We start from the raw sequence: 21,938 nt of genomic DNA, 5'->3' as shown, positions 1-21,938 counted from the left end.
CCGTGGCCGCGCACGACTCGGGTTCCTGGTTTTCAACAACGTTGAGTTGTTGCCTCGAGAGGGCATCCGCAACGAGATTATTTTTTCCGGGCTTGTAAAAAATTCTTGCGCCGGACTCATCGATGCGTGCCTTCCACCTTTTGATTTTGGCGTTCGGATTGGATTCCGATACCGCAAACGTCAAAGGTTGGTGATCGGTAAAGATGTTTATCTCTTTGACCGCATACAGGTAGTGTCGTAATTTGGCTAGCGCCCAGACTATGGCTAATAGCTCCCTTTCGTTGGTAGCGTAGTTAACCTCTCTGTCACACAATGTCCTAGAGATCATTGTAATGGGGCGTCCCTCTTGGGACAACACTGCGCCAATGCCGTAGGCCGAAGCGTCTGTCGTTAGATCAAACGCTTTTTTATAATCCGGATATCTAAGTATGACATCTTCCGACGCCAAAATGTTGCGAAGTTTCTCGAAGGCACGTTGCTGCGCTTCGGAAAATTCCACTTTGATATTCCTAGACCTGTGTCGGCTAACACTTCCGTTCTCGCCCTTCAGTATGTCTGAAATGGGCCTTGCTATTGATGCGAAATCTTTGATGAAGCATCGATAATAGCTGGCTAAGCCCAAGAATGACCTCACCTCAAATACATTTTTGGGTTCCGGAAATTCCTTTATGGCCTTAACCTTTTCTGGGTCAGTCGCCGCGCCATTGTTGGTGACGATGAACCCTAGGAAGCTCACGCTTTTCTTAAAGAAGCGTGACTTCTCTGCAGATATTCTCATGTTGGCATCGTACAGGCTCTTCAGAACCCAATCTACGTGCTTGACATGCGCATTTTCATCCTCTGAGAAGATGATGACATCATCAACGTAAACATAGCAGAACTTGCCGATCTGCTCTCGCAGAATATCGTCAATCGTTCTTTGGAAGATGCTTGCAGCATTCCTGAGTCCGAATGGCAATCTTCGGAACTCATACTTCCCTCCGTTTACCGAGAATGATGTCTTCTCACGGTCGCGTTCGGCGAGCGTGATTTGGTGATAGCCAGACTTCAGATCAAGTGTCGTGAAGTACTTGGCCTTGCCGAGATTCCCTAATATCATTGAGATATTTGGCATAGGGTATCTGTCTGGTACAGTTCTCTCGTTTAGTTTACGGAAGTCCAGTACCAAACGCATTTTTTTGTTGCCTGCTTCGTCGGTGCCCTTTTTGTCTACGACCCATATTGGGTTATTGTAGGGGGACTTCGACTTTTGGATTATGCCATTTTTCAGCAGCTCCTGGATTTCGCCATTGACGAAGTCAGCTGCTCCCATAGGGTATGGGTATAATTTGGCATAAATGGGCTCCTCGTCGGTCGTCCGGATGGTTGCTACCACCGACGTATTGTAAGGGAGAGCCTCATTAGGATCAGCAAAAGCTTTTTTCCTATTCCCAAGCATCTTCAAAAATGCACCCTTAATCAAGGGCGGTGCGTCCGAGCAATCTACGTTGGTAAAATTGACATCGGGGCAGGTGTGGAAGTCAATGCGCTCTGTTTCGGAGCCCCATTTGAGGTGGCCGGAAGCCAGGCAAAGCGACGCGCCGGCCTGCTTTAATAGGTCTAGGCCAATGATCGCGTCGAAGGAGGTCAGATCTGGTAGTAAGAAGAAGGTAGCTTTAATGTTAAAAATAGACACAAAACATTTTTTTGTGTTTGTAGTCACACCATGAATCGAATGGATTACAAATGGGGACTCTACCGGGCGAACGCCTTTCAACCCCTTAAATGGTCGGATGAAATTTTTTGACGCGCCCGTGTCAACCAGTAGTTTCATGTCAATCCCCGCTACTCTTCGTCTGATGACGGGTAGCAGGGATTTTCCCCTAAAAAATTGATGGCATCTGAGTCATACTCTAGGATGGCATCATCGTCAACTTTAGTTGCTGCACTGGAGGCCGCGGTGGCATAAGCCTTGTCGGAATCATCTGAGGCCTGGGCCACATGGTTGACCCTTTGCCTTTTAGGCGGGATCGAGCGGCCAGACGCGGCCGGCTTCGACTTTGGGAAAGCCGGGGCGTGGGACGGCTGCATCCTGGACAATGATGGGTCAATGTCCATTGGCTCCGGCGTGTTCCCTCGAGCCATTCGGTCGCTACGCGGAGCGGAGTGCACCTGTGCTCTATGTTGTCTAGTAAAGTGCGGGTTTCTCCCGGCACTTCCCTGCGGCCCGGTTTGTGTGGGGGCCTGCTGGCGCTCTTGCGCTTTGGGAATTTGTCTGCGATCCCTATTTTCTTGGCTCTGCGCAAACGAAATTGCGAAGGTATACCTCTCGTGGTTGGATTCTACCTCTTGCGCCAAAGCGAGGGCTGACGGCATGTCTTTTGGCTTTGCCGCGAACAGCACATCCGTGAGGTTGCGCCTGAGTCCCGAGACGAAAACTCTCAAAGCATCATCCCAGAATTTCTCACATAGGATCGCCGCTGCCGACGCTTCATGTGACATGGTTACTTTGTTGGTCAACAAGGTGAGTTTTTTCTCGACCTCGTCATAATATTGAAGGAGCGTTAGGCTTCCCTGTCTGAGGGTGCCTAGCTCTTGTTCAATAACATGTATTGGGCGTTTATCACTGTATGTGAAATCGAGGCGACTTATGATCGCATCGAAATTGAGTACGGTCCCAAAGGACGCAAGAAATGCATCAGCAGGGCCTTTAATTTTGCTCCTGATGATGACCACCGCCTGATAGTGTCGCGAACTATCTTCATATTCTCTAAACATATGGTAAGCCGCATTTGCCGCTTGCCGCCAGGAGACGTATGTCTCCTGGGTTCCCATAAAGTCTGGGAGACATTTGACGGCATCCAATGTTTCGCTACAACTGACCTTTCCAGTGATAATTACTGGTTTGTAAATCTTAATCTGGGGAGTTTCGGCTTGCGCCGGGGCAGTCCGTATAGCCGCGACTTGACCGGCAAGATCCTGTATTACATTACGTAATTCGTTCTCCCTGCGTTGACTGTCAATAGCCTGATCTTGTAAAGCTTTTATGAGAGCCTTAATTTGCTCCGTTTCGAGCGACATTTTATATGCAATAAATGCGTTAACCGGGGTGTTTTTATGCACAGAGTTTTCTGTGGAATCGTCACCTTCTGACTCTGAGTCGCTGGCGAGCGGTTTAGAATTCCTATACTGTAGAAATGAATTGCTCATGAGGAGCTGAGTATATAAACATTCAAATCGTCTTGCCCATAGGAGGCACTAGCATGGCGAGGGGACGCGGGGGCTGAGTCGGCGTTTAATAACATTGGCCGAGGGCTCGTTGAGCGGAGCCGTAGGTTCGTTCAGCAACGATACGGTGAGGGGCTTGCGGGGAGTCTGCATCCGCTAAGCCAAACAAATATATAAATGACAAACAAATCGTAACAGCAAAGACAAAGAGATATATAAAAGGCAAAAAATTGCCACAGCAATGCATGCGCTGCTGTATCGGGTGTCGGGGCAACGATAGGAGGGCCCGAGACGGCTGCGGGGAGAGAATTCAAGTTCGAGTGGAACGACAGTGTCCAGACATATGCAGAAGTGGAACGAAATAATGCACACAATGTAAATTGTAGGTAAATAAATCTCTGTGACAGTGTCAAAGAATAATTTAATCCGCACAGTTAATAAAAATTTAAAATTCCGTGTTCAACTTTAATTTCATTAATATAACTTAAATTCACAACACATACAAGGGTTAGGATTGTCATGGAAATACAGATTAGTATTTAGTGTAGCTCGCACAAATGTTTTAGAACTTTATTTAAATGCAGCTGGGGTTTGGAGATAGGCGCTCACTTACATAATCTGTGTGTCTTGTGTGTGTTTTGTTGTGGGTTTCCAAGTTAGTTGGGCGCCAGTAATATAAATTCGGGTGTCCACTGGAGGTTCCCTCGCTGCAGTCTCCGATATTAAGCCGGTTGACCGATGATGCCCCTCGCACGGGGGACAAGGGTAGTAAACTCACTTGAAGAGTTATGACGATTATGTTGGGAAGATGACTGTCTTCCTTGGAGCATCTGGCCTAGAGACTCAGAATGCTATAATCAATATAAAAGATTAACGACAGAGTGTCGGAGTTGTTTGCTTATGAGCGATGGCTCTTTATTATGTCAATGCCCAAAACGAACTGCTTAAAAGCTAACAGAATGAGAACTTCATAGCGGCCTCTGCAAATGTGCAGAGCTTTTGCCGGCTATGTGAAAGCTTCCGGTCAAACGCTTGGTCAGCAATTTGGCCGGTGCTGAAATACGGACGATCGGTCCGGTTAACTTAGTTAACTTACACACGGCAGTCATTGTGGAAGGCAAATCTTTGCCTAGGTATGCCTATGGAAGCAGAGATGCCTATTCGGGTCCGACACTGTATCTTCTAAACACAGCTGACATCCCTACAAGTGATCGAACAACACTATCAACTTTTGCTGCAGCGCACCTGGCTGGTCACCTAACTGTTGTGGAGAATTGGCTGGCTACCTGGCGTATTGCAATCAACTAGCAGAAATGCAAACATGTCACATTTACGCTTAATGGGCGTAGCTGTCCCCTATTAACCCTAAAAACCGTCCGAATTCCACGAAGTGATTCAATTATTTACCTCGGAGTTCATCTAGACAGAAGATAAACTTGGCGTAAGCACATTGAAGCCAAGAAAACGCATTTGAAGCTGAAAGCCAGTAGGTTTCACTGGCTTATCAACTCACGCTCTCCACTAAGTTTGGACCACAAGGTTCTGGTATACAACAAAGTTCTAAAACCAATTTGGACATATGGATGTCAACTATGGGGCCATGCATGCAACAGCAAAATTGAAATAATACAACAAGCATAATCAAAAATCCTGCAAGCAATAACTGGTGCGACTTGGTATATCCGGAACGCGAACATCCCCCAGGACCTACGGTTTCCAGTTGTAAAAACTGAAATTGTCCAGCAGAAGACTAAATAAGTAAAGCGACTTGCAACGCATCCTAATCAATTGGCCAAATCACTCATAGAAATGAATAATCACACGCGCCTACAACGTAACGATTCACCTTCCCAGGTGTCAAGACCTAGGGCCATTTAGTATATATTTATAATTAAGTGAGTAGATTAAGATTTGTAAACATATTGTTAGTCTCTATATACCCAGAGAAGATTCAATAAAATATCACCACCCCTGAAAAAAAACTATACCTTGTTTTTATTTTAATAATTTCTTTTAAAGATTTAATATTATTTTCTGCTCACGATACTTTCCGTTGGAATCTTCCTTCCGTTTAGTTGTCCTGATTACTTTCTGTTGCGGTCTTCCTTCAGTTCAATTGTCCTGATTATTATCTGTTTGGGCCTTCCTTTTCTGTATTTAGTTGTATCGAGGGATTGCCCTCAGCTCTTCCTTCCTTCTTGGTGTTGATTTTTTTATTTTTTGAATATTTTTGGTTATAGATTTTGGTTTGGTTTTAATTGCGTTTCCTGTTAAGTCTGATTTTTATTATTCTAGTGTTCTTGAAATTTGTATTAAGTATTCAGTCCAACTTTTTGATATTAAATTCTTAATTGGATTATTGCATTACTTAATTTACAATTAAGTTTTTCCACGATCCCTGTCACAGTAGTTAGATTTCATTGGATTAATGTGGATGTTTTGATTTTTCCCCTAAAAATATGAGTTGTTGGCGGTGCGAGTTCCGTTTTATATTTAACTTATTATCATTAATATTTTTTTAGAACTTTTGAAGTACACCGCCCCACGTTCGGCGCCAACTAATATGGTCACTGTTTAATTACTATACAAATTTATTTTTATTTTATTATAATTTAATATTTTATTAGTGATAGACATTTTCACTTATATTACATGACACTCTTTTTATTGCATATATTTAATTTGAAACTTTTCACTATCTCGTCCCGATTCAGACTGATCTTCTAATTCTTAATCCTAATCCACTCAACCTCGGCCAGACGCTGTTCATTATTATTTTCTTGAACTCTCAAATATGTTTAGGCTAAAAGTGAATTGTGAAATTGAAATTTGCTGACTGGTGTTTACTTTAAGTTTGGTTATTTATTGGGTAGCTAAGTGCTGGCGATAAAAACAATGATAAAGGAAATGCTGCTGAGTTTGGATTTTGAAATTTGTTTATCAACTGTGGTAGAGTGCTTTATATACCTTACACTCCTTTGGTTATTATTTTATGAATGTTTTTTTTTTTTTAATACAAGAAAATAGTGGATGCTTTCAATGGATTAATGTAGAACTTGGAATTTTTATCTCGTTTGTTACCGACGGCTTTAAATACGGAGTGAGGGAATGCATCGGGAACCCATCTGTCAGCAACCTTTTGAAATATAATTAAATACATAAGCTGAGTCAGCATGTCAGTATTAAGTGTCATACACTGACCCAACTGTTCTAGTACGTTGGCTCGTTCTAACTACTCCCTTCAAGATTGAGGCCGCCCTCGGCCGATCCCAATTCTGCGAGCATTCGATTGACTTGGATCGCGGATATCCTTGCTCCGATGTAACGTAGACAGACAATGCCGATACAAATCATTACACAGCAAGCCGCTTCTGCGATTAAAATTATCCGACGCGATTTGTCCATATTCATTTCCTCCCCGAACTCCTTAATAATCTCTAGGTTGCGTTCAATTAGCCCGGTGAAGATAGGGCAGGCTCATAATCTCTCTGGTGGCGGAGATATTTAGAGATGGTAAGCTTGCGACCCCTGGAGCTCTAATCTGGGCCACGTCGTGGTTAATAACCGTGACTGTGGCTGGCCGGTCATTGACAATGATAATTCCCTCATCCACATGGTTAAGCGGGTCTAGGTCACTCGGCTGTGATTCGCAATGCGCCAACGCGCCTGCGTGCAATTCTCTAGGGCATAAGCTTTCTGTTGAAAGTTGACAGAAGGTTGCTCCTAGCGTCGGGGTGCAGTTCCTAATTGTACGTACCCCTCTGCTTTATTGTCGCTTATTCTTAGCATGACTCCTTTGGGGGAAACCGGGAAAATTGTTACCTTCTTACAGGCAAATTTAATTCGAGGAAATTTAATGATAATATGTATCATGTATAAATACATAATATAATACTTTCACGGACATAAGATCCCCTACAGGGGTAACTGTGGGCTCTATCTGCCAAACCGAATTTAAGTCTGCATGATCTAGTATGTTCGGACTAACAATATTGTTGTTTGCCTGTGTTACAACAAGCATTAAATTTTGTAATTCCATCATCAACATCCTATTCATCCTATCCTATACACCAATCATGATCTTTAGTTTACAATTATTATAATTAAGCAAGGTCATAATCCTTTAAGTAATCTCTCAATCGTATTTTAAATTATAAGCAAGTACTCGAGACATAAATAGCTTCCCCATGAATTCAACTCAAAAAGTATTATTATACTTAGCTAATTTTTCGTATGCCCCGTTTAATCACAAAGCTTTTAACTGGATTTTACTGAAACTTAATATATGTTCTAATAAGAATTGTATTTATCCAATTAATTCTGTATTGGCTAATTATAGGGTCGCGTCTCGGCTAAGCAAAGATAGGTGTTTACACCGCTGCCTCCGTAGCAACACTCCCGTTGTCAGACTACTCCGAAAGCCGAAAAAAGGCCATATCCATACATTCATACATTCCTATCTGGAATCCCTCCACAACGGATTGATCGGATTGGTCCGAATCTTTTTTAGCTGCCGATCCTAGCAACATTTGGGGATTTGCTGCGATTGACAGCTGATCAGCTGTGGATTCCTGTTGATTATTTGCAAGTGGTTGTAGGGCGTTTCCCCTGAGGTTGTGTTTTTAATTCGATGATGAGAGCTTCTCACAAAGTTAACCACTCCTTGTGAAATCCTATTGTAATCCGATGGCTCAAAAAATTAAGGTATAACTGGATCGTGCAGGTTAAATTTTGATTTCGTTGTTAAAGGACTACGGATTTACTAGGACTGTCTTTTCGGTATCCTACCGACTGTTCCAATGAAATATTTAGGTAGTTCATTTTATAAAAAAAAAAAATATAATTAATCATATTTTTTTATTAGCTTTTTGATGTTGATTATACCAGAGCTATTCAAGAACTGACTATAAAAATTGTTCTTATATCCTAGCAAACCTCAAAGATCTACAAAGCTTTATATGTTTGCTTATCAATATCTCAAGATTTTTTGTATCTTTACTATGAGTATCTTAAAGAGTGGATCTTTTTGAAAGATCGCTTTAAGTTTTTCATATGGCAATATGATTCAAAGAGCACCACATTAGAGTGCAAGTCGTGTGCATTTGGTCGACACGACAAAATGATGCATAATTTAACATCGTCTGCGTACATAAGTAGGGTCCAATGTTTTATTACTAAGGGGATGTCGTGAATAAAAAAGCTAAAAAGGAGCGGACCAAGGTAGCTCCCTTGTGGGACACCGGATGTGCCTAGGAGAGTACAAGAAAGAGAACTTTTAAAGAGGACCGTTGGGTCCTGCCATCCAGATACCATAAAATCAAATTTTGAAAATCAACAGGAAAACCTGATAAGTTTCCTTACTATTAGAGAATGATTAAACGGAGTCAAATGCTTTATTAAAGTCAGTGTATATGACATCTGTTTGAAGATATATCAAAAAGTGTTTATATATACTCGTATACGTGGTGCTTTCATTTTTTTTTTTTTTTGACATGCATCTAAAAATGCATTGCTTCATTCTTGTTCTTTTGTATTGTTGAGCGAATAAATACAATAAGATTGCAATTATCTGAATTTTAAAACACTGATATTTGGGTAATTTTTCCAGTTCGATTCACTGTTCGTACGTCAAATTGCACGTGAAATTTTCAAAATATAATAGGTGATCCCGACGCTGCGGATAATAGGCTTAAACATAATTTATTACAGGAATTCGTGGTATAACAAGAAATGTTGATAGGTGTCTCCGCCTAGGATTCGGTCTTTCCAGCATGTCCTTTCATTTAAAAAGAGAGCATCAATAGGGTCAGAGATACAATAGAACTGTACTGATGACTCTGGTCTCTAGTGATTTAGCTTATGCTCTGCGATGATCCAGATTAGTCTCCTTGTTCCTAGCGAACTGAGATCTTTTATGCTGGACTAGAGCTTCTGGTCTAATCCGGCGATTCACTGGATAGGCTTAATGTTCCCACCTAGGACTAGACATTTGAACTGGCAATTTGACACTCAGTTATAATCGAATTGTATTTTCTTTGTAGCAATTTGTCTGACTTAACGAGCGAGTCCAACCACTCTATGTGAGCATTTCTACCTCCCTTACGTTTTTATAAACACACACTTTTCCACAAAACACACTTAGAAATTTTTTAAACTTAAACATTTTTGAATTGTGAAATTATATAACAAATTATGTACTCTGTCATTACTTTCATAGATATGTTGACGAACTTCTCTATTGGTCGGGTCGCAGAATGATATTAGACGAATACTTGCAAGGAGATTTAACACCTAGAAGGTTACCTTCTTCTTGGGTAACAACTCAGAAGTATGTTTTTCAATCAGATGATGGAAGTCTAGCAGTCTTGGATACAACCACAAACTTAGTAAAAGTATTGGTAACTAATCACACTCTTCGTCAACTAAATGTTCGAAGATATTTATGCTCCAACGATCTAAAATATGTTTTATTCACGCATAATGTAAAAAAAGTAAGTGTTCTTCTAAACAGTACTCTTTAATAATAAACAAACTCTTTTTGCAGAATTTTCAGAAGTCATTTACGGCATTTTATACAATTTATGATGTAAACAATGATCATCACACGCCAGTAAAATTAAAAGACACATTGAAGGTACAAAGAACTCGTCTTCAGTATGCATCTTGGCTTGGCAATACGACTGCAATAATATTTGTAGTGAAAAATGATATTTTTATTCGACAATCGCCATTAGTGGAGGAAGATATAAGAATAACCTCTTCTGGACATGAAAACCATATATATAATGGTGTTCCTGATTGGCTTTACCAAGGTATATTATATTATTCAACGATATCTCGAAATCATATTATACAGGGGTGATTCGTAAATAGCGTCAGCCCTAAAAACCCCCTTGCGGTGCTCTCGACTAATATTTTATTTGTTTCAGGCTGTTTCGATGTTGATTATAATTTACAAGTTCATAAATTACGATAGCTCAAAAACTTTGATATTTATAAAACCATAATAATGTATGTGCCAATAAATACTTCTGTGAGTTTTGCGAATAACCACTCAGCCAATATGAAAGAATTTGTGAAATTGTTTAAATATTATTCGACTTGTAGATGAATTGATTTTGCTTAGTTAAATATTTACGAAACACCCTTATGTATATAAATAATATTAAGATCTAATTTCGTTCTAAAAAGATTTATATATATATAACTTTAAGATCAGCAGAGTGTCAGAATGGATATAATGTGTATAATATTACTCTTATAGCTCGGACTACAGTGATTTTAAGTTAGGAGAACGTAACTTCAATTTGAACTACTTTGAAAAGAAAAGCTAAATGGAATACCCAAGTCGGTACTATTTTTGGTATTCAATACGGATTTCAATACGGATTTCTGGATTCAATCCGTTTCTAAGAAACTCCGAATTTCGGACTTCAAGCTGTGATCCATACTGCAGAATCAGGCGGAATAGCAAAATAAGGTTTTAGTTGTATAAGGAACATCAAATTCCCTTGACTGTAGTTACCCGGAGCGCCAAGTAGGCTGATTTAATAGCTGCCAAGGTCATAAAGGTGTTGCTGGAATTCCACGTATCCCATATAAATAATACAAAATTGCTAAGTGAGAAAAACAACAAAAAAGTAGCGAACAAAGCTAGCCTTGTGGGACACCGAATATGACTAAGGTTAGTGAATATGACCGTGCTGACATGGTGATATAATTGACCTAAAAAGTTGCTGCAAATGAAGAGTGATAACATTTTCAAAAGGCTTAGGGAAAGCCGGAAATTTAGAGATTCTTCTGTAATTCTTTGCATTCAATTTGCTACCTTTTTATTGAGAGGAATCACAAAGAACTCCTTCCATATATGAGGGAACTCTGAACATTCCAGAGATAAGGTAAACAGTTTCAGTGGGGGCTTGTACAAGGCTTCCGCACAGAATCTGAGCACACATCCAGGGATTCCTTCGACAAATAGACAGGCTTAACACGCTGAAGATCGTAAGGCAGTAAGCTTTCGTTTGAAGTGCGACAAAATGTTAAATTCGACTTTGCTACTGCGTAAGAGTATGTCTGTTTGGAATGAGAGCAAGCCGTCTATAAAGTCAGTGCTATAGTGGAAATAATATTTGAGTTTTCTTTTGTGGTCCACGGAGGTAGCCAGGTATATTAAAATCACCTATAACTACAAATTGGTCCCTTTCGGACCTCTGTAAAATTGGAAATTCGACTGTGCTTTCTGGCGTGGTGAAGTCTATCGCATTTGTAAGTTTATATTCTGTATTCTACAGGGAAGCTTGTCAGTAATTAGTTCAAATTTGCTTGAAATTCTAAGTAAATTCAAGGTAAGATTGCCCTTTGTCCATGCCGGGTATTTTGCTGCAAACTTATCCAGCTTCCTTTTGCAGATTTTCCATTTCTGCAATAAGTTCACACGAAACATGCGCTCTTTCTCCCATAAGTAACTTTCATTAATTTCGTGAATGCCCACAATTAAATTTGAATATTGCATTCAGTTTTTCAAGACCTAGACATTGTGTGCGACACACATCTAGAAGGGTCGCATTGCTTATTGAGTGGTTGCTACCTAAAAATTTAATTTCTGCGAAAAGTCGCAGGTAAAGACTATACAACACACCCAACAAATTTCAATAATTTTTTGAAACTATTCAAAGTTTAAATTTTATTTTGAAAGTTGCACGAGGTTACTAATGGCACTAATGGCACCGAAAACGTCATTAAAACAATTTTTTAAAAGCACATTTTCTGAAAAAATCAGGTCAAATTATCAGTGACAGCTTAATTGTTTCTTGGTTCTTTTGTAACATCTATTTGCTACAGTTTTGCTTACGATTATATATTGACTTAGCCGGGCGTGAAATTGGAACGGATGCGGTTGTATAGGTGTAGAGTGGTTTTTGGCGAATGCCGCCAAGGGTGAATGCCGAGGTGGTAACTCAGTATTTGTCGAGGGGGCTTCGGCGTAGCACTGTAGAGGGTAACTGCTGAAGCGGTATCTAACTAACACGTTAATACATAGTTCGCTATATTAAGAAAACCATAAAAATGTCGACTGGGAACCATTCTCAGTTATTTTCAAAATCAATTTTATTAACTATGAGAAGTGCTCCGTAAATCGTTTAAATCTCGAAACTCGGGAAAACTCCTTTCGCTGTGCTCCGCCCAAATAACTGACTCGTTAAACCCGTTAAAAGGGTTTAGTAGATTCGTTGAAAAGTATGTAACGGCAGAAGGAAGCGCAATGTAGTCCGCGACAAAAGCTTTTCTTGACCGATGCACAGCAGTTCGTAGAATATACTAGCGCCAATCAGTAGGTCTATCTGGGTCCGCGAGCTGAAGATTTTTGGGTATGTTCCAGATGCAAATGTCAATTTCTAAGCAGGGTAGACTTTCAATAATATTACCGGCATTAACTGCAGTGAAGTCGGTCGAGTAGCTAGTTTTTCAAGATCGCATTGAAATGTTTAGTGACTATAATAGCCTATTCCGGTAACGCAATTCAATTAAGGAAATAAGTTAAACACAAAAATCAAGATAACGATAGCCTACAATTATTTAATAATAATATGGTTGAACATTGCGTTTAGTTTGTGTCGAATGTGGAGAGCTTCATTACTCTACTCCTTGCACGACAAAAAGGGATCCCAGAACCAACAAGAGAGAATGCTGTAGTCGAGTTCCCCGACTATCAGATACCCGTGACTCAGCTAGTGTGAATTTGAACTCAAAGTTTCCTTATTTTTCGGGGATATCGATAGATATTGGGGAAAAAATGTATACAAAGTGTAGGCGTTAGCGTGGAGTGGGAGTAGCAAAAAGTTTTTTTGAAAATCGATAGATATTAACAAGACTAATAAAAATATGAAAAAATTTCGAAAAATGGTTCAAAAATGTGGGCTTGACAGTTTTAAGGCGTTCGAGTGGGCATGGTATATTTTTTTTTGCAAATCAAATGGGCGTGGCAACCTGCGCTGCGTCTTTGTTTCTAGATCTAGAGTCTACTTTTCAAGTATTGAAATTTCAAAATTAGTTTGTCTAGTACAAAGAAATTTTAAATTTTATATAACAAAAAACAATCCCAAAAACGCGTGGAGTTAACAGTTTTGATGGTTTCGTGATAGTGTGTCCTACATTTTATTAAATCATCAATTTTTTAATTTTAATTAGTAACTGGCAAGACCATAACTAAAACGAAAAAAATTCAAAGCATTTTAAAAAATGTAGGCGTGGCCGTTTTTAGCGGTTTAAAGGCGGTAGATTGTCGGTGGGCGTGTTCTGATACCAACTCCCGCAGCTAGACGGCACAAGAGTCTGCATGTCTAATCTCAACTTTCTAGCTCATAGTTTCCGAGATCTGGACGTACTTACGGACGGATGAAAAGACTTACATAGCCAGATCGACACTGCTATTGATCCTAAATTAGAATATGCAGTGAAATATTCATTCTCCATATGAAAAACTTAAGCCGATCTTACAATAAAAATTCTCCCAAGACTCCAACAAACGATAAGAAGCTTAGGTTACCGATTAACTTTAGTTTTAAAAATTTAAGTAGTTCAACCGGTATCCACTCAAGAGCCTTTGTCTCCTTGTTATATTAAATTTTGGCCAATTTTGTGAAAAATTAAAAGATTAGTCAACTATTATTATTAAAAAGATAGGCTTAGAAAACAACAAAAATAATTAACAAGCAATGTAAACCCTCAATACTGTTCAACGCTCACTCTCTGATATGTTGTTTATGACCAAAGCAGGGTATGAAATTTCAGCCTCTCAAAATTACGACAAATTTCCATACAAGAAGATCTTTATCCCAATTTTTAATAAATCAGATAATTAAATAGAAACTCACTTAACAAATAGTTATATAAATTAAATAAAAACTCCTCCATCAGCAATAGAAAAAGTGAACAATCAGACTCTTCATAAACAATCTATTCCGTCTGGACAAAAACCATTCGGTCCGGTCCGAACAAATCAATCTTCAAGTTCACGACTAACAAATAATTGTCCGAAGTATGACACGCTATTAAAAGTTAAATCATTTTGCAAATCTTACAGCCAATAAGTCTACATAAATTCGTTTTCACCATTTTATAAAACGTGAGCACCCTAAAATGACTTGTTGGCTATGTAATAAAATGATGCACACTTAGTGCGCTGTCTAAGGGTCTAAAAGAACTGATCAACAGCTTAGCGTAGCTAGAGAAGCTATGGAACCGTCGAGAAGAAAGACATACCCACGTTTTGAATTTGTGCCTTACAAAATCTTACTTATAAAGTTACAATGACTAGTAGTCATCAATAATTTCCTGAGCCCTGACTGCGTCCTTCCGTAATAATACCCTACAGAGAAATGTATTTCATATTTTCTGTGATCTGTCTCAATTTTCATTTTACGCCCATAAAATCAAATATTTATTGCTCTAAGAACATATTATCGAGAAAGTCAAGCGGCTATTTACCTGCACCCAAAACCAAATATCGCGCTTCTTTTCTGACTTCCCCATTGCAGTCTGTGCAGTCAACAGTCCGTAAAAGCTCCTTAATTCGAGAACCAATCAAGTCGATTCTAAGAGTAGTCACCTCTGTAGATGGTGACACGTTGGATTCGATAAGTGTCCACCAGAGGATTGCAAGGAGCCTAGATTATCTGCGCTCAATGCTAAAGGTAGTAGCGGGAACGCCGGATGCCGGCAATATGGAACAAACCAGGTTCACGGAATGACAGTTCACTCAGGCAAACAATAGACAGATAAAAATTAATACGAAAATTCAGAGTCGAATCAACCAATTAACCAGTTAATCAAATTTTACAAACACAAAGAAATACGCAAATTGGCACAGGCCATTTGTATGAGGCTCTGCGGGCTAGGAATAGGATGTTGATTATCGAATTACAAAATTTAATGCTGGTTGTAACACAGGCAAAAAACAATATTGTTAGTCCGAACATACTAGATCATGCAGACTTAAATTCGGTTTGGCAGAAAGAGCCCACAGATACGCCTATAGGGGATCTTATGTCCGTGAAAGTATTATAGTCCGCTAACATGATACATATTATCATTAAACTTCCTAGAATTAAATTTGCCTGTAAGAAGGTAACAATTTTCCCGGTTTCCCGCAAAGGAGTCATGCTAAGAATAAGCGACAATAAAGTAGCAAAATGCGGCGGAGGGGTGCGTACAATTAGGAACTGCACCCCGACGCCAGGAGCAACCTTCTGTCAACTTTCAACAGAAAGCTTATGCCCTAGAGAATTGCACGCAGGCGCGTTGGCGCATTGCGAATCACAGTGCGTAATTATTTGTACCGGTGTTGTCTGTCTACGTTACATCGGAGTAAGGATATCCGCGATCCAAGTCAATGGATTGCTCGCTGAATTGGGATCGGCCGAGGGCGGCCTCAATCTTGAAGGCAGTAGTTAGCACGAGCCAACGTACTAGAACAGCTTTGGGCCGAATCTTATTATTTCTTTGCTACGGCAGCAGGCTAGTGTTTAAAAGAGGAAAGTTTCTCTCAACATAAATTCCAGCTCTAACATACTGGATACTAAGTTTGCAAGAGGCAAGCGCCGCTCTTCGTTACAGTGGAAACAAACACGAGATGTATACAAATCAGCAAGTTCACCAAGCCGAAAATTTTCCAATTTCAGCCACCAGCCTGGGAACCCTCCAGTACATTGAGAGCATGCTTAACAATCACAAATACCTATGAATACTCGACATTGGGTCATCAATAAACATGATAAATTTAAACTATTTCAATCTTCAAGTCTCGATAAACAAATAATTGTCCGAAGTATGACAGGCTATTAAAAGTTAAATAAATTTGGAAATTTTACAGCCAAAGGGCTATTTCACCATTTTATGATATTCTATTAGAAAGAAAAGTATAATGGAAAATATCGGTTGTATTGATTATATTAGAAAAGCAACATTTATCAGTGAAAGAATATTCCTTCACAAAGGTTTTGAGACATTTGATGTAAGTTCATCAGAAAATTTGGAAGAAATTATACAGCAAAACCAATTAACTGCTGAAAAAGACTACGCATTCTACTATGACATTAACTCAGACCAAATATACCGACTGGACTGACACAATTATTAAAAGAATTTAAAGATATCCAGTATTCTGATAAAGAAAACCTAACTTTTACAAGCTCATACGTCACGAAAGAAAAACAGGCCATGAAAACCCAGTATACAAAAGACGCTTATAAAGCAGTAGTAAAACAAATTGAGGAAATGCTACAACAAGGCATTATAAGTAAAAGAAAAGGGACTCCTCTAGTGCAGTCAACTATGGATTGTTCCCAAAAAAATTGACTCTTCTGGTAAACTAAAATTCAGGTCGGTCCTAGACTATCGAAACTTAAATAAAATAACTATAAACGATAAATTCTCAATCCCGAACCTATATGAAATTTTAAGCAAGTTAGGGAAATTCCAATACTTTACAACAATTAATTAAGCAAAAGGCTTTCACCAAGCCAACATGTCCATACAAAAAACTGCATTTTCGAATAAACACGGTTTGCAACGTTGCATGAAACTTCGTCCTAAAGGACCTTACTACAAAAACTGTCTGGTATATTTAGATGATTTTAATATCTATTCAAAATCTCTCACTGAACACAAAGACTCACTAAAGCAAGTTTTTCAAAAACTTAAAAAGGCAAATTCCAAGTTCCAATTAACAAGTGCGATTTTTTAAAAAATCACACAATTCCAGATGGTATTCGACCCAGTAAAGAGAAATTAAAAGCTATCGAAATATTTCCCATTTCAAAAACACCTTAAGAAATGAAATTTTGCGGATATTACCACAAGTTCATTCGCAATAAACGCAATAAATCTTTTTCAAAACTAAAACCCCTGTCATCAGTGACCCCATTTTCATTTTCTTTGGCTTTACAAAAACATTTCAAGTTACTACTGATTTGCCAGGGGGCCGTGCTATCACCATATTATAAACCAATTAGTTTTACACGCAGAACTTTAAAAGATCACGAACAAAATTACAGTAAAATAGAAAAAGAATTATAAGCAATTCGTTGGGCAACCAAATACTTCAGTCCATATTTATATGGACTCCCCTTTGAAATATTAAGTGATCATAAGCCTAATAATTTAATTCCAAACTTCTAAAGCATCAAAACCATGGTAACGTAAACTACAAAAAATTAATGGACATAAAAACTTCTGTCTGGTATATCACCGCTACTAACGAAATATTCCTAACTAGCTGACTCGGCGGACGGTGTCCCTAAAAAAAATTCGTCTTTACACAGATGTCTCTCTAGATTTTTTTTAAATAAGCGGAAATGGAAAAAGTAATTTTAGTGTATTTTAATGCAAAACAGAATGATATCCAACATTTTTCGTATGTCCATTTGGCCCGAATACAAATAATGAAGAGGGTTTCTGACACGGGAACATGAGACGTAAAGTTAGACGTGTGAAAAATTGAAGTTCCAAATTAACTTGCTACCTCTTTATTGAAAAAGCGAACGCAAGGCGTACCGGAAACTGAAGTCGTTTTAGAGCAAATGGCATACATTTGGGAATCATATGAATTCTTGGAATGTATACATTCTCGCCTAGATATTTGCCTTTCAAGATGGTTGTTTCAATAAAAATCGATTGTTATCTCTTAACCGCTAGTCGCGAACCGGTGCAAAGATGCGGCAGATTAATGTTTCTCAACAAAATAATCACCGAACCGACTTTTAAACGTAAATTATGCCGTTATGGTAATTCCAATGAATTTACAAACTCTGACAACATCATCTTCATCAGTGAAAATGTCACGTGATTCCAGCATTCGTCAAAAATTGAGCACCGGTGATTTTGCGCAGGATTTTCGACTGTAGTAGTCGTACTACTTTGCTTATCACTCCTTACCACGAATACAATGGACAAATATTAATGAAAATATAAAAGGCAAATTATTATATTTTAAATACAGAATCAAAAAATATTATAAAGTATTAGTATAATCCAACACAAAACACCAACTTGTACTTATAACTTGGAATATGACTCGAGATAAACTTAATCAAAAATCAAAATTGTAACAATGAAGAAATTTTTATTAAAAATAACATAGTTATGAAAGTTAAGAGACCTTTCAATATTAAATAATATTCAAACATAATATTTACCGGTCATTACACCAGTTACTCGTGGAGTAAAAGGTTAAGCTAGATTCGGTGAATAGTATGTAAAAAGCGGAAGGAAGGGATTCCGACCATACACTGCGCGTCACCAGGATAGCGCCCCTTGAGCAAAAATTTTGATGTGCGATATTTAGAAAACTGTTTAAGCGATTTAATTCTATAAATGAAAAGTTAATATGAGATTCAGCATGTTGTTTATAGATTTTTATTTTAATAAAAAAGAAGAACAGTCCATAAATGGGTAAGTCAAAATTTGGTCACCAGGATAGCGCCGCCCAATGCAGTTTTGAATATCTTCCATAATTTGAGAGGTAGGACAACAACATTTTTTATGCTGTTAAATTGAAAAGTTTGCTTTAATTTTACAAAAAAAGGAAAGAAGAACGCTGTTATCCTTGCTAAAATCGTACCTGGAAGGAAGGAGGTTCGCTGTGCGCTTTCATTCAGCAATTTCCACCGAGCACAACGTGGCAGCTGGTGTTCCACAAGGTAGCGTCCTCGGCCCCCTGCTCTACTGCCTGTATAGCCATGCCGCAGCCGGATGTAAGCCTTTACGGGAAATCAATGTTGGGCACATTTGCCGATGACGTGTGCGTCACCTACAGGTCGCGATGCGAGAACGACGCAGCCGATGGTATCCACGACTTTGCATACCGGTTCTCGGAATAGGCAAGACGTTGGAACATTGGCATCAATAGCAGTAAATCCAACAACGTCTGCTTTACTTTAAAGCGGAGAACGCCACCGCCCGTCTACATCGAGGAAGCCCCCGTACCACAGCCGAACGCAGCAAAGTACCTTGGAGTGCTTCTGTATCGCAGACTCACATTTTCCAAGCATGTGACCGACATCAGAACGCGCCTACGTGCTAAGGTGGCGAAGCACCACTGGCTACTTTGTTCGCGCAGTAAATTGTCGCTATCCATCAAGCTGACAATTTACAAACAGATCTTAGCACCAAACTGGAAGTATGGGTGCCAAATCTGGGGCTTGGCATGCGACAGCCAAATCAAAAGGATCCAGGCTATCCAAAATACGGTCGCAAGACTCATCCCCGGCTGCGAATGGTTTGTGCGAAACACCACCCTGCACAGAGACGTGAAACTCAACGGTATCTGACGAGATAAACCAGCAATTGAGTAGATACCATGACAGGTTGGAGCGCCACAGAAATCGGCTGGCTTGCGCTCTTAACAGACCTCGCCCCTCAAGGAGGCTCAACAGAAGGCAACCGAGGGATCTCATTTCCCGATCTCCTTTGACAAGGGTCAACAGAAGCTGATGCTTATCTTAAATCCTACTTGTTATGTGTGATTGTTATGTAATTGTAGTAAAATTACTGTAAACTTGAAAAAGCTAGCTATAGTTAGCCGGCGCGCCCAAATGGGCTGAATTAATAGAAAAGAAGGACAAAAGGGGGCTCCAAGATTTCCCCGTATGCCATAATAAATAATTTATTAAAAAAAAAAAAAAAACGTTGTGGGTTGACATTTTTTCACATTTATATTAGCCTTAAAAATTACTTTCCCTAAAACCGTCTAAAACTATTTTTCGATAAATTTTTAAATTTTTAATAGTTCTGTAAATTTCTATCAATTTGCCAAAAAAACGCCCACACTTTGGAACAATTTTTAAATGTTTTTTCATTCTTTCATTATTCTTCAACATATATTGATATATTGATATCCCATATTGATATTTTCAATATTTTTCCTTTATAGGAAATGTAAAAAAACACCTTATAATAATGTTATAATAACCTTTCTAAAACCTACAATATGTAAAAAAGGTAACCAAAATATTCAGACAGTTAATGAATAAAATACTGAAATATTGGACATTCAAAATCTAGTAAAATAATTATATCCAGAAATAAACGCTTCAGGACTAGCGGTGTTGGAGTGACATCAATCTCCAAATGGAAAACATAAGCCGGTCTTTGTATCAGCTTCTTTCACATAGGCCATTAAACGATAGAATGTTTAAATTATCTGTTATGGTATAATAAACATCAAACATCTAATAAATAAAAAATAAGCTACGCAATTTTTTCAATATTAATATCTAATTTATACCAAATTTACGATTTTTAACGATAACTAACACTTAAAAAACACTTTGTTTTTCGTTTTAGAAGAAATTTTTGAAGCTCCAGAGGCGATTTGGACTTCGTCTGATGGAACACATTTTATGTACGCACTATTTAATGACACCAATGTTGGAATGATGACATACCCGTGGTTATCGTCTGGAGCTTTATTCTCTGGAAGTGGGATGTTTTCTGGAAGTATTTTTCCCGAAACAAAAATGGTTAGATTTCCAACTCCAGGAACCACTAATCCCGAAGTGGAGTTGTGGGCTGTTGACATAACTAATCTGAGCGACATTCAAAAATTTAATATTAAACCTCCTGCCACTATTTATGGACAGTAAGACATCCAATATCTAAGAGTTAATATGCATTTCATATTTCTTGATTTATATACTAGAGACTATTACCTCACATCAGCAGGTTGGATATCTGATAGCAATTGTCAAGTATCGGTAGTGTATATGGGAAGATCTCAAAATTACAGTGTTATTTCATTGTGTTCTAAAGTAGAAGACTGGAAATGCTTGGAAGTAAGTTCTGTTATCTTAAAAAAAAAATTAACAAATTAAAGTTTAAATTATATTAAGGTTCACTCTGAACGTGCACCAGAAGATGAATGGTTGGATATCTTTCCCCACCCAGTATTTTCTTCAGACGGTAGCAGTTTCTTATTTTTGGCGAATATTCAGGAGTCAGAAAACTACCAATTTACACATATTAAACATGTAATGATATCACAGCGAAGAATTTCTGTTATTTCTCATGGGCGATATGAAGTAAGTAACTCTTGAAATGTTTGAATATAATAGTTGTACGGTACGTGGACCAATACTGTTTGTCTTCTAGACAGCTTACGTTTTCAAAAACATTGAACAATTACAAAAAGTCTATAAAACTATTTTAAAATCAATAAAAATCTATTTTCTTATTTAAATAAGTCTGTGATCCACATATTTATTACTTTTTATTTATTATTAATTACTGTTGAGCTAATAAGCTTATTTATAAGTTTTTTTTGCGCAATGAAAATACGAGTTTTATTAAGCGATTTCGCACGAATATGATTTAGTGATTTCAGCGAACGAGATCCTGCATCGATGCGATATGTACAAACGAATGAATAAAGAGCGTCTTAATTACGCTAACCTAAGCCAAAGGTGTAGGTGCGAGAGTACAAGAGAGAGAGCGCAAAAGGGAAGAGATGCTCACGCAGCTGATCTGCATAGATAACGATGATATTGCTGCACAGGTGATGTGCAGTAAAGTTGAACTGTGTCCCCAAAGTTGGCATATTTACAAATAACAAAAATATCACTGGCGGCTGTGAGACCCGTTACTAACTATATATAAACAAGTTTAAAATATAATAACTAACTAAAATAAAAGAGTAACTAGCTACTGTGGCCATCAACTCGACCAATTATAAATTT

General features: G+C 38.5%; 1 protein-coding gene and 1 long non-coding RNA gene across 9 annotated transcripts in view; one reads left to right on the top strand and one right to left on the bottom strand.

Moving 5' to 3' along the window:
• Window positions 1-21,938, top strand: part of LOC27207654 (dipeptidyl peptidase 4) — a 125,920-nt gene that overhangs the window by 44,512 nt on the left and 59,470 nt on the right. For 6 of the 7 annotated variants that reach the window (XM_039292701.2, XM_039292702.2, XM_039292703.2 and 3 more), the window contains exons 3-7: window positions 9,425-9,698; window positions 9,752-10,019; window positions 20,551-20,845; window positions 20,906-21,038; window positions 21,096-21,284. In XM_039292701.2, coding sequence (XP_039148635.1) covers window positions 9,425-9,698; window positions 9,752-10,019; window positions 20,551-20,845; window positions 20,906-21,038; window positions 21,096-21,284 — 1,159 coding nt within the window. Of the gene's footprint in view, window positions 1-9,424; window positions 9,699-9,751; window positions 10,020-20,550; window positions 20,846-20,905; window positions 21,039-21,095; window positions 21,285-21,938 lie in introns of those variants that run through there. The other variant, XM_039292704.1, reaches the window with a different exon arrangement.
• Window positions 1-21,938, bottom strand: part of LOC120284464 — a 59,270-nt gene that overhangs the window by 33,546 nt on the left and 3,786 nt on the right. The gene's annotated exons all lie outside the window — the stretch shown is intronic.

The sequence above is a fragment of the Drosophila simulans genome, chromosome 2R, assembly GCF_016746395.2.
Source record: "Drosophila simulans strain w501 chromosome 2R, Prin_Dsim_3.1, whole genome shotgun sequence".
NCBI lineage: Eukaryota > Metazoa > Arthropoda > Insecta > Diptera > Drosophilidae > Drosophila > Drosophila simulans.
The sequence above is the reverse complement of the archived record's forward strand: the minus strand, read 5'-3'. Positions and strand labels throughout refer to the sequence as shown.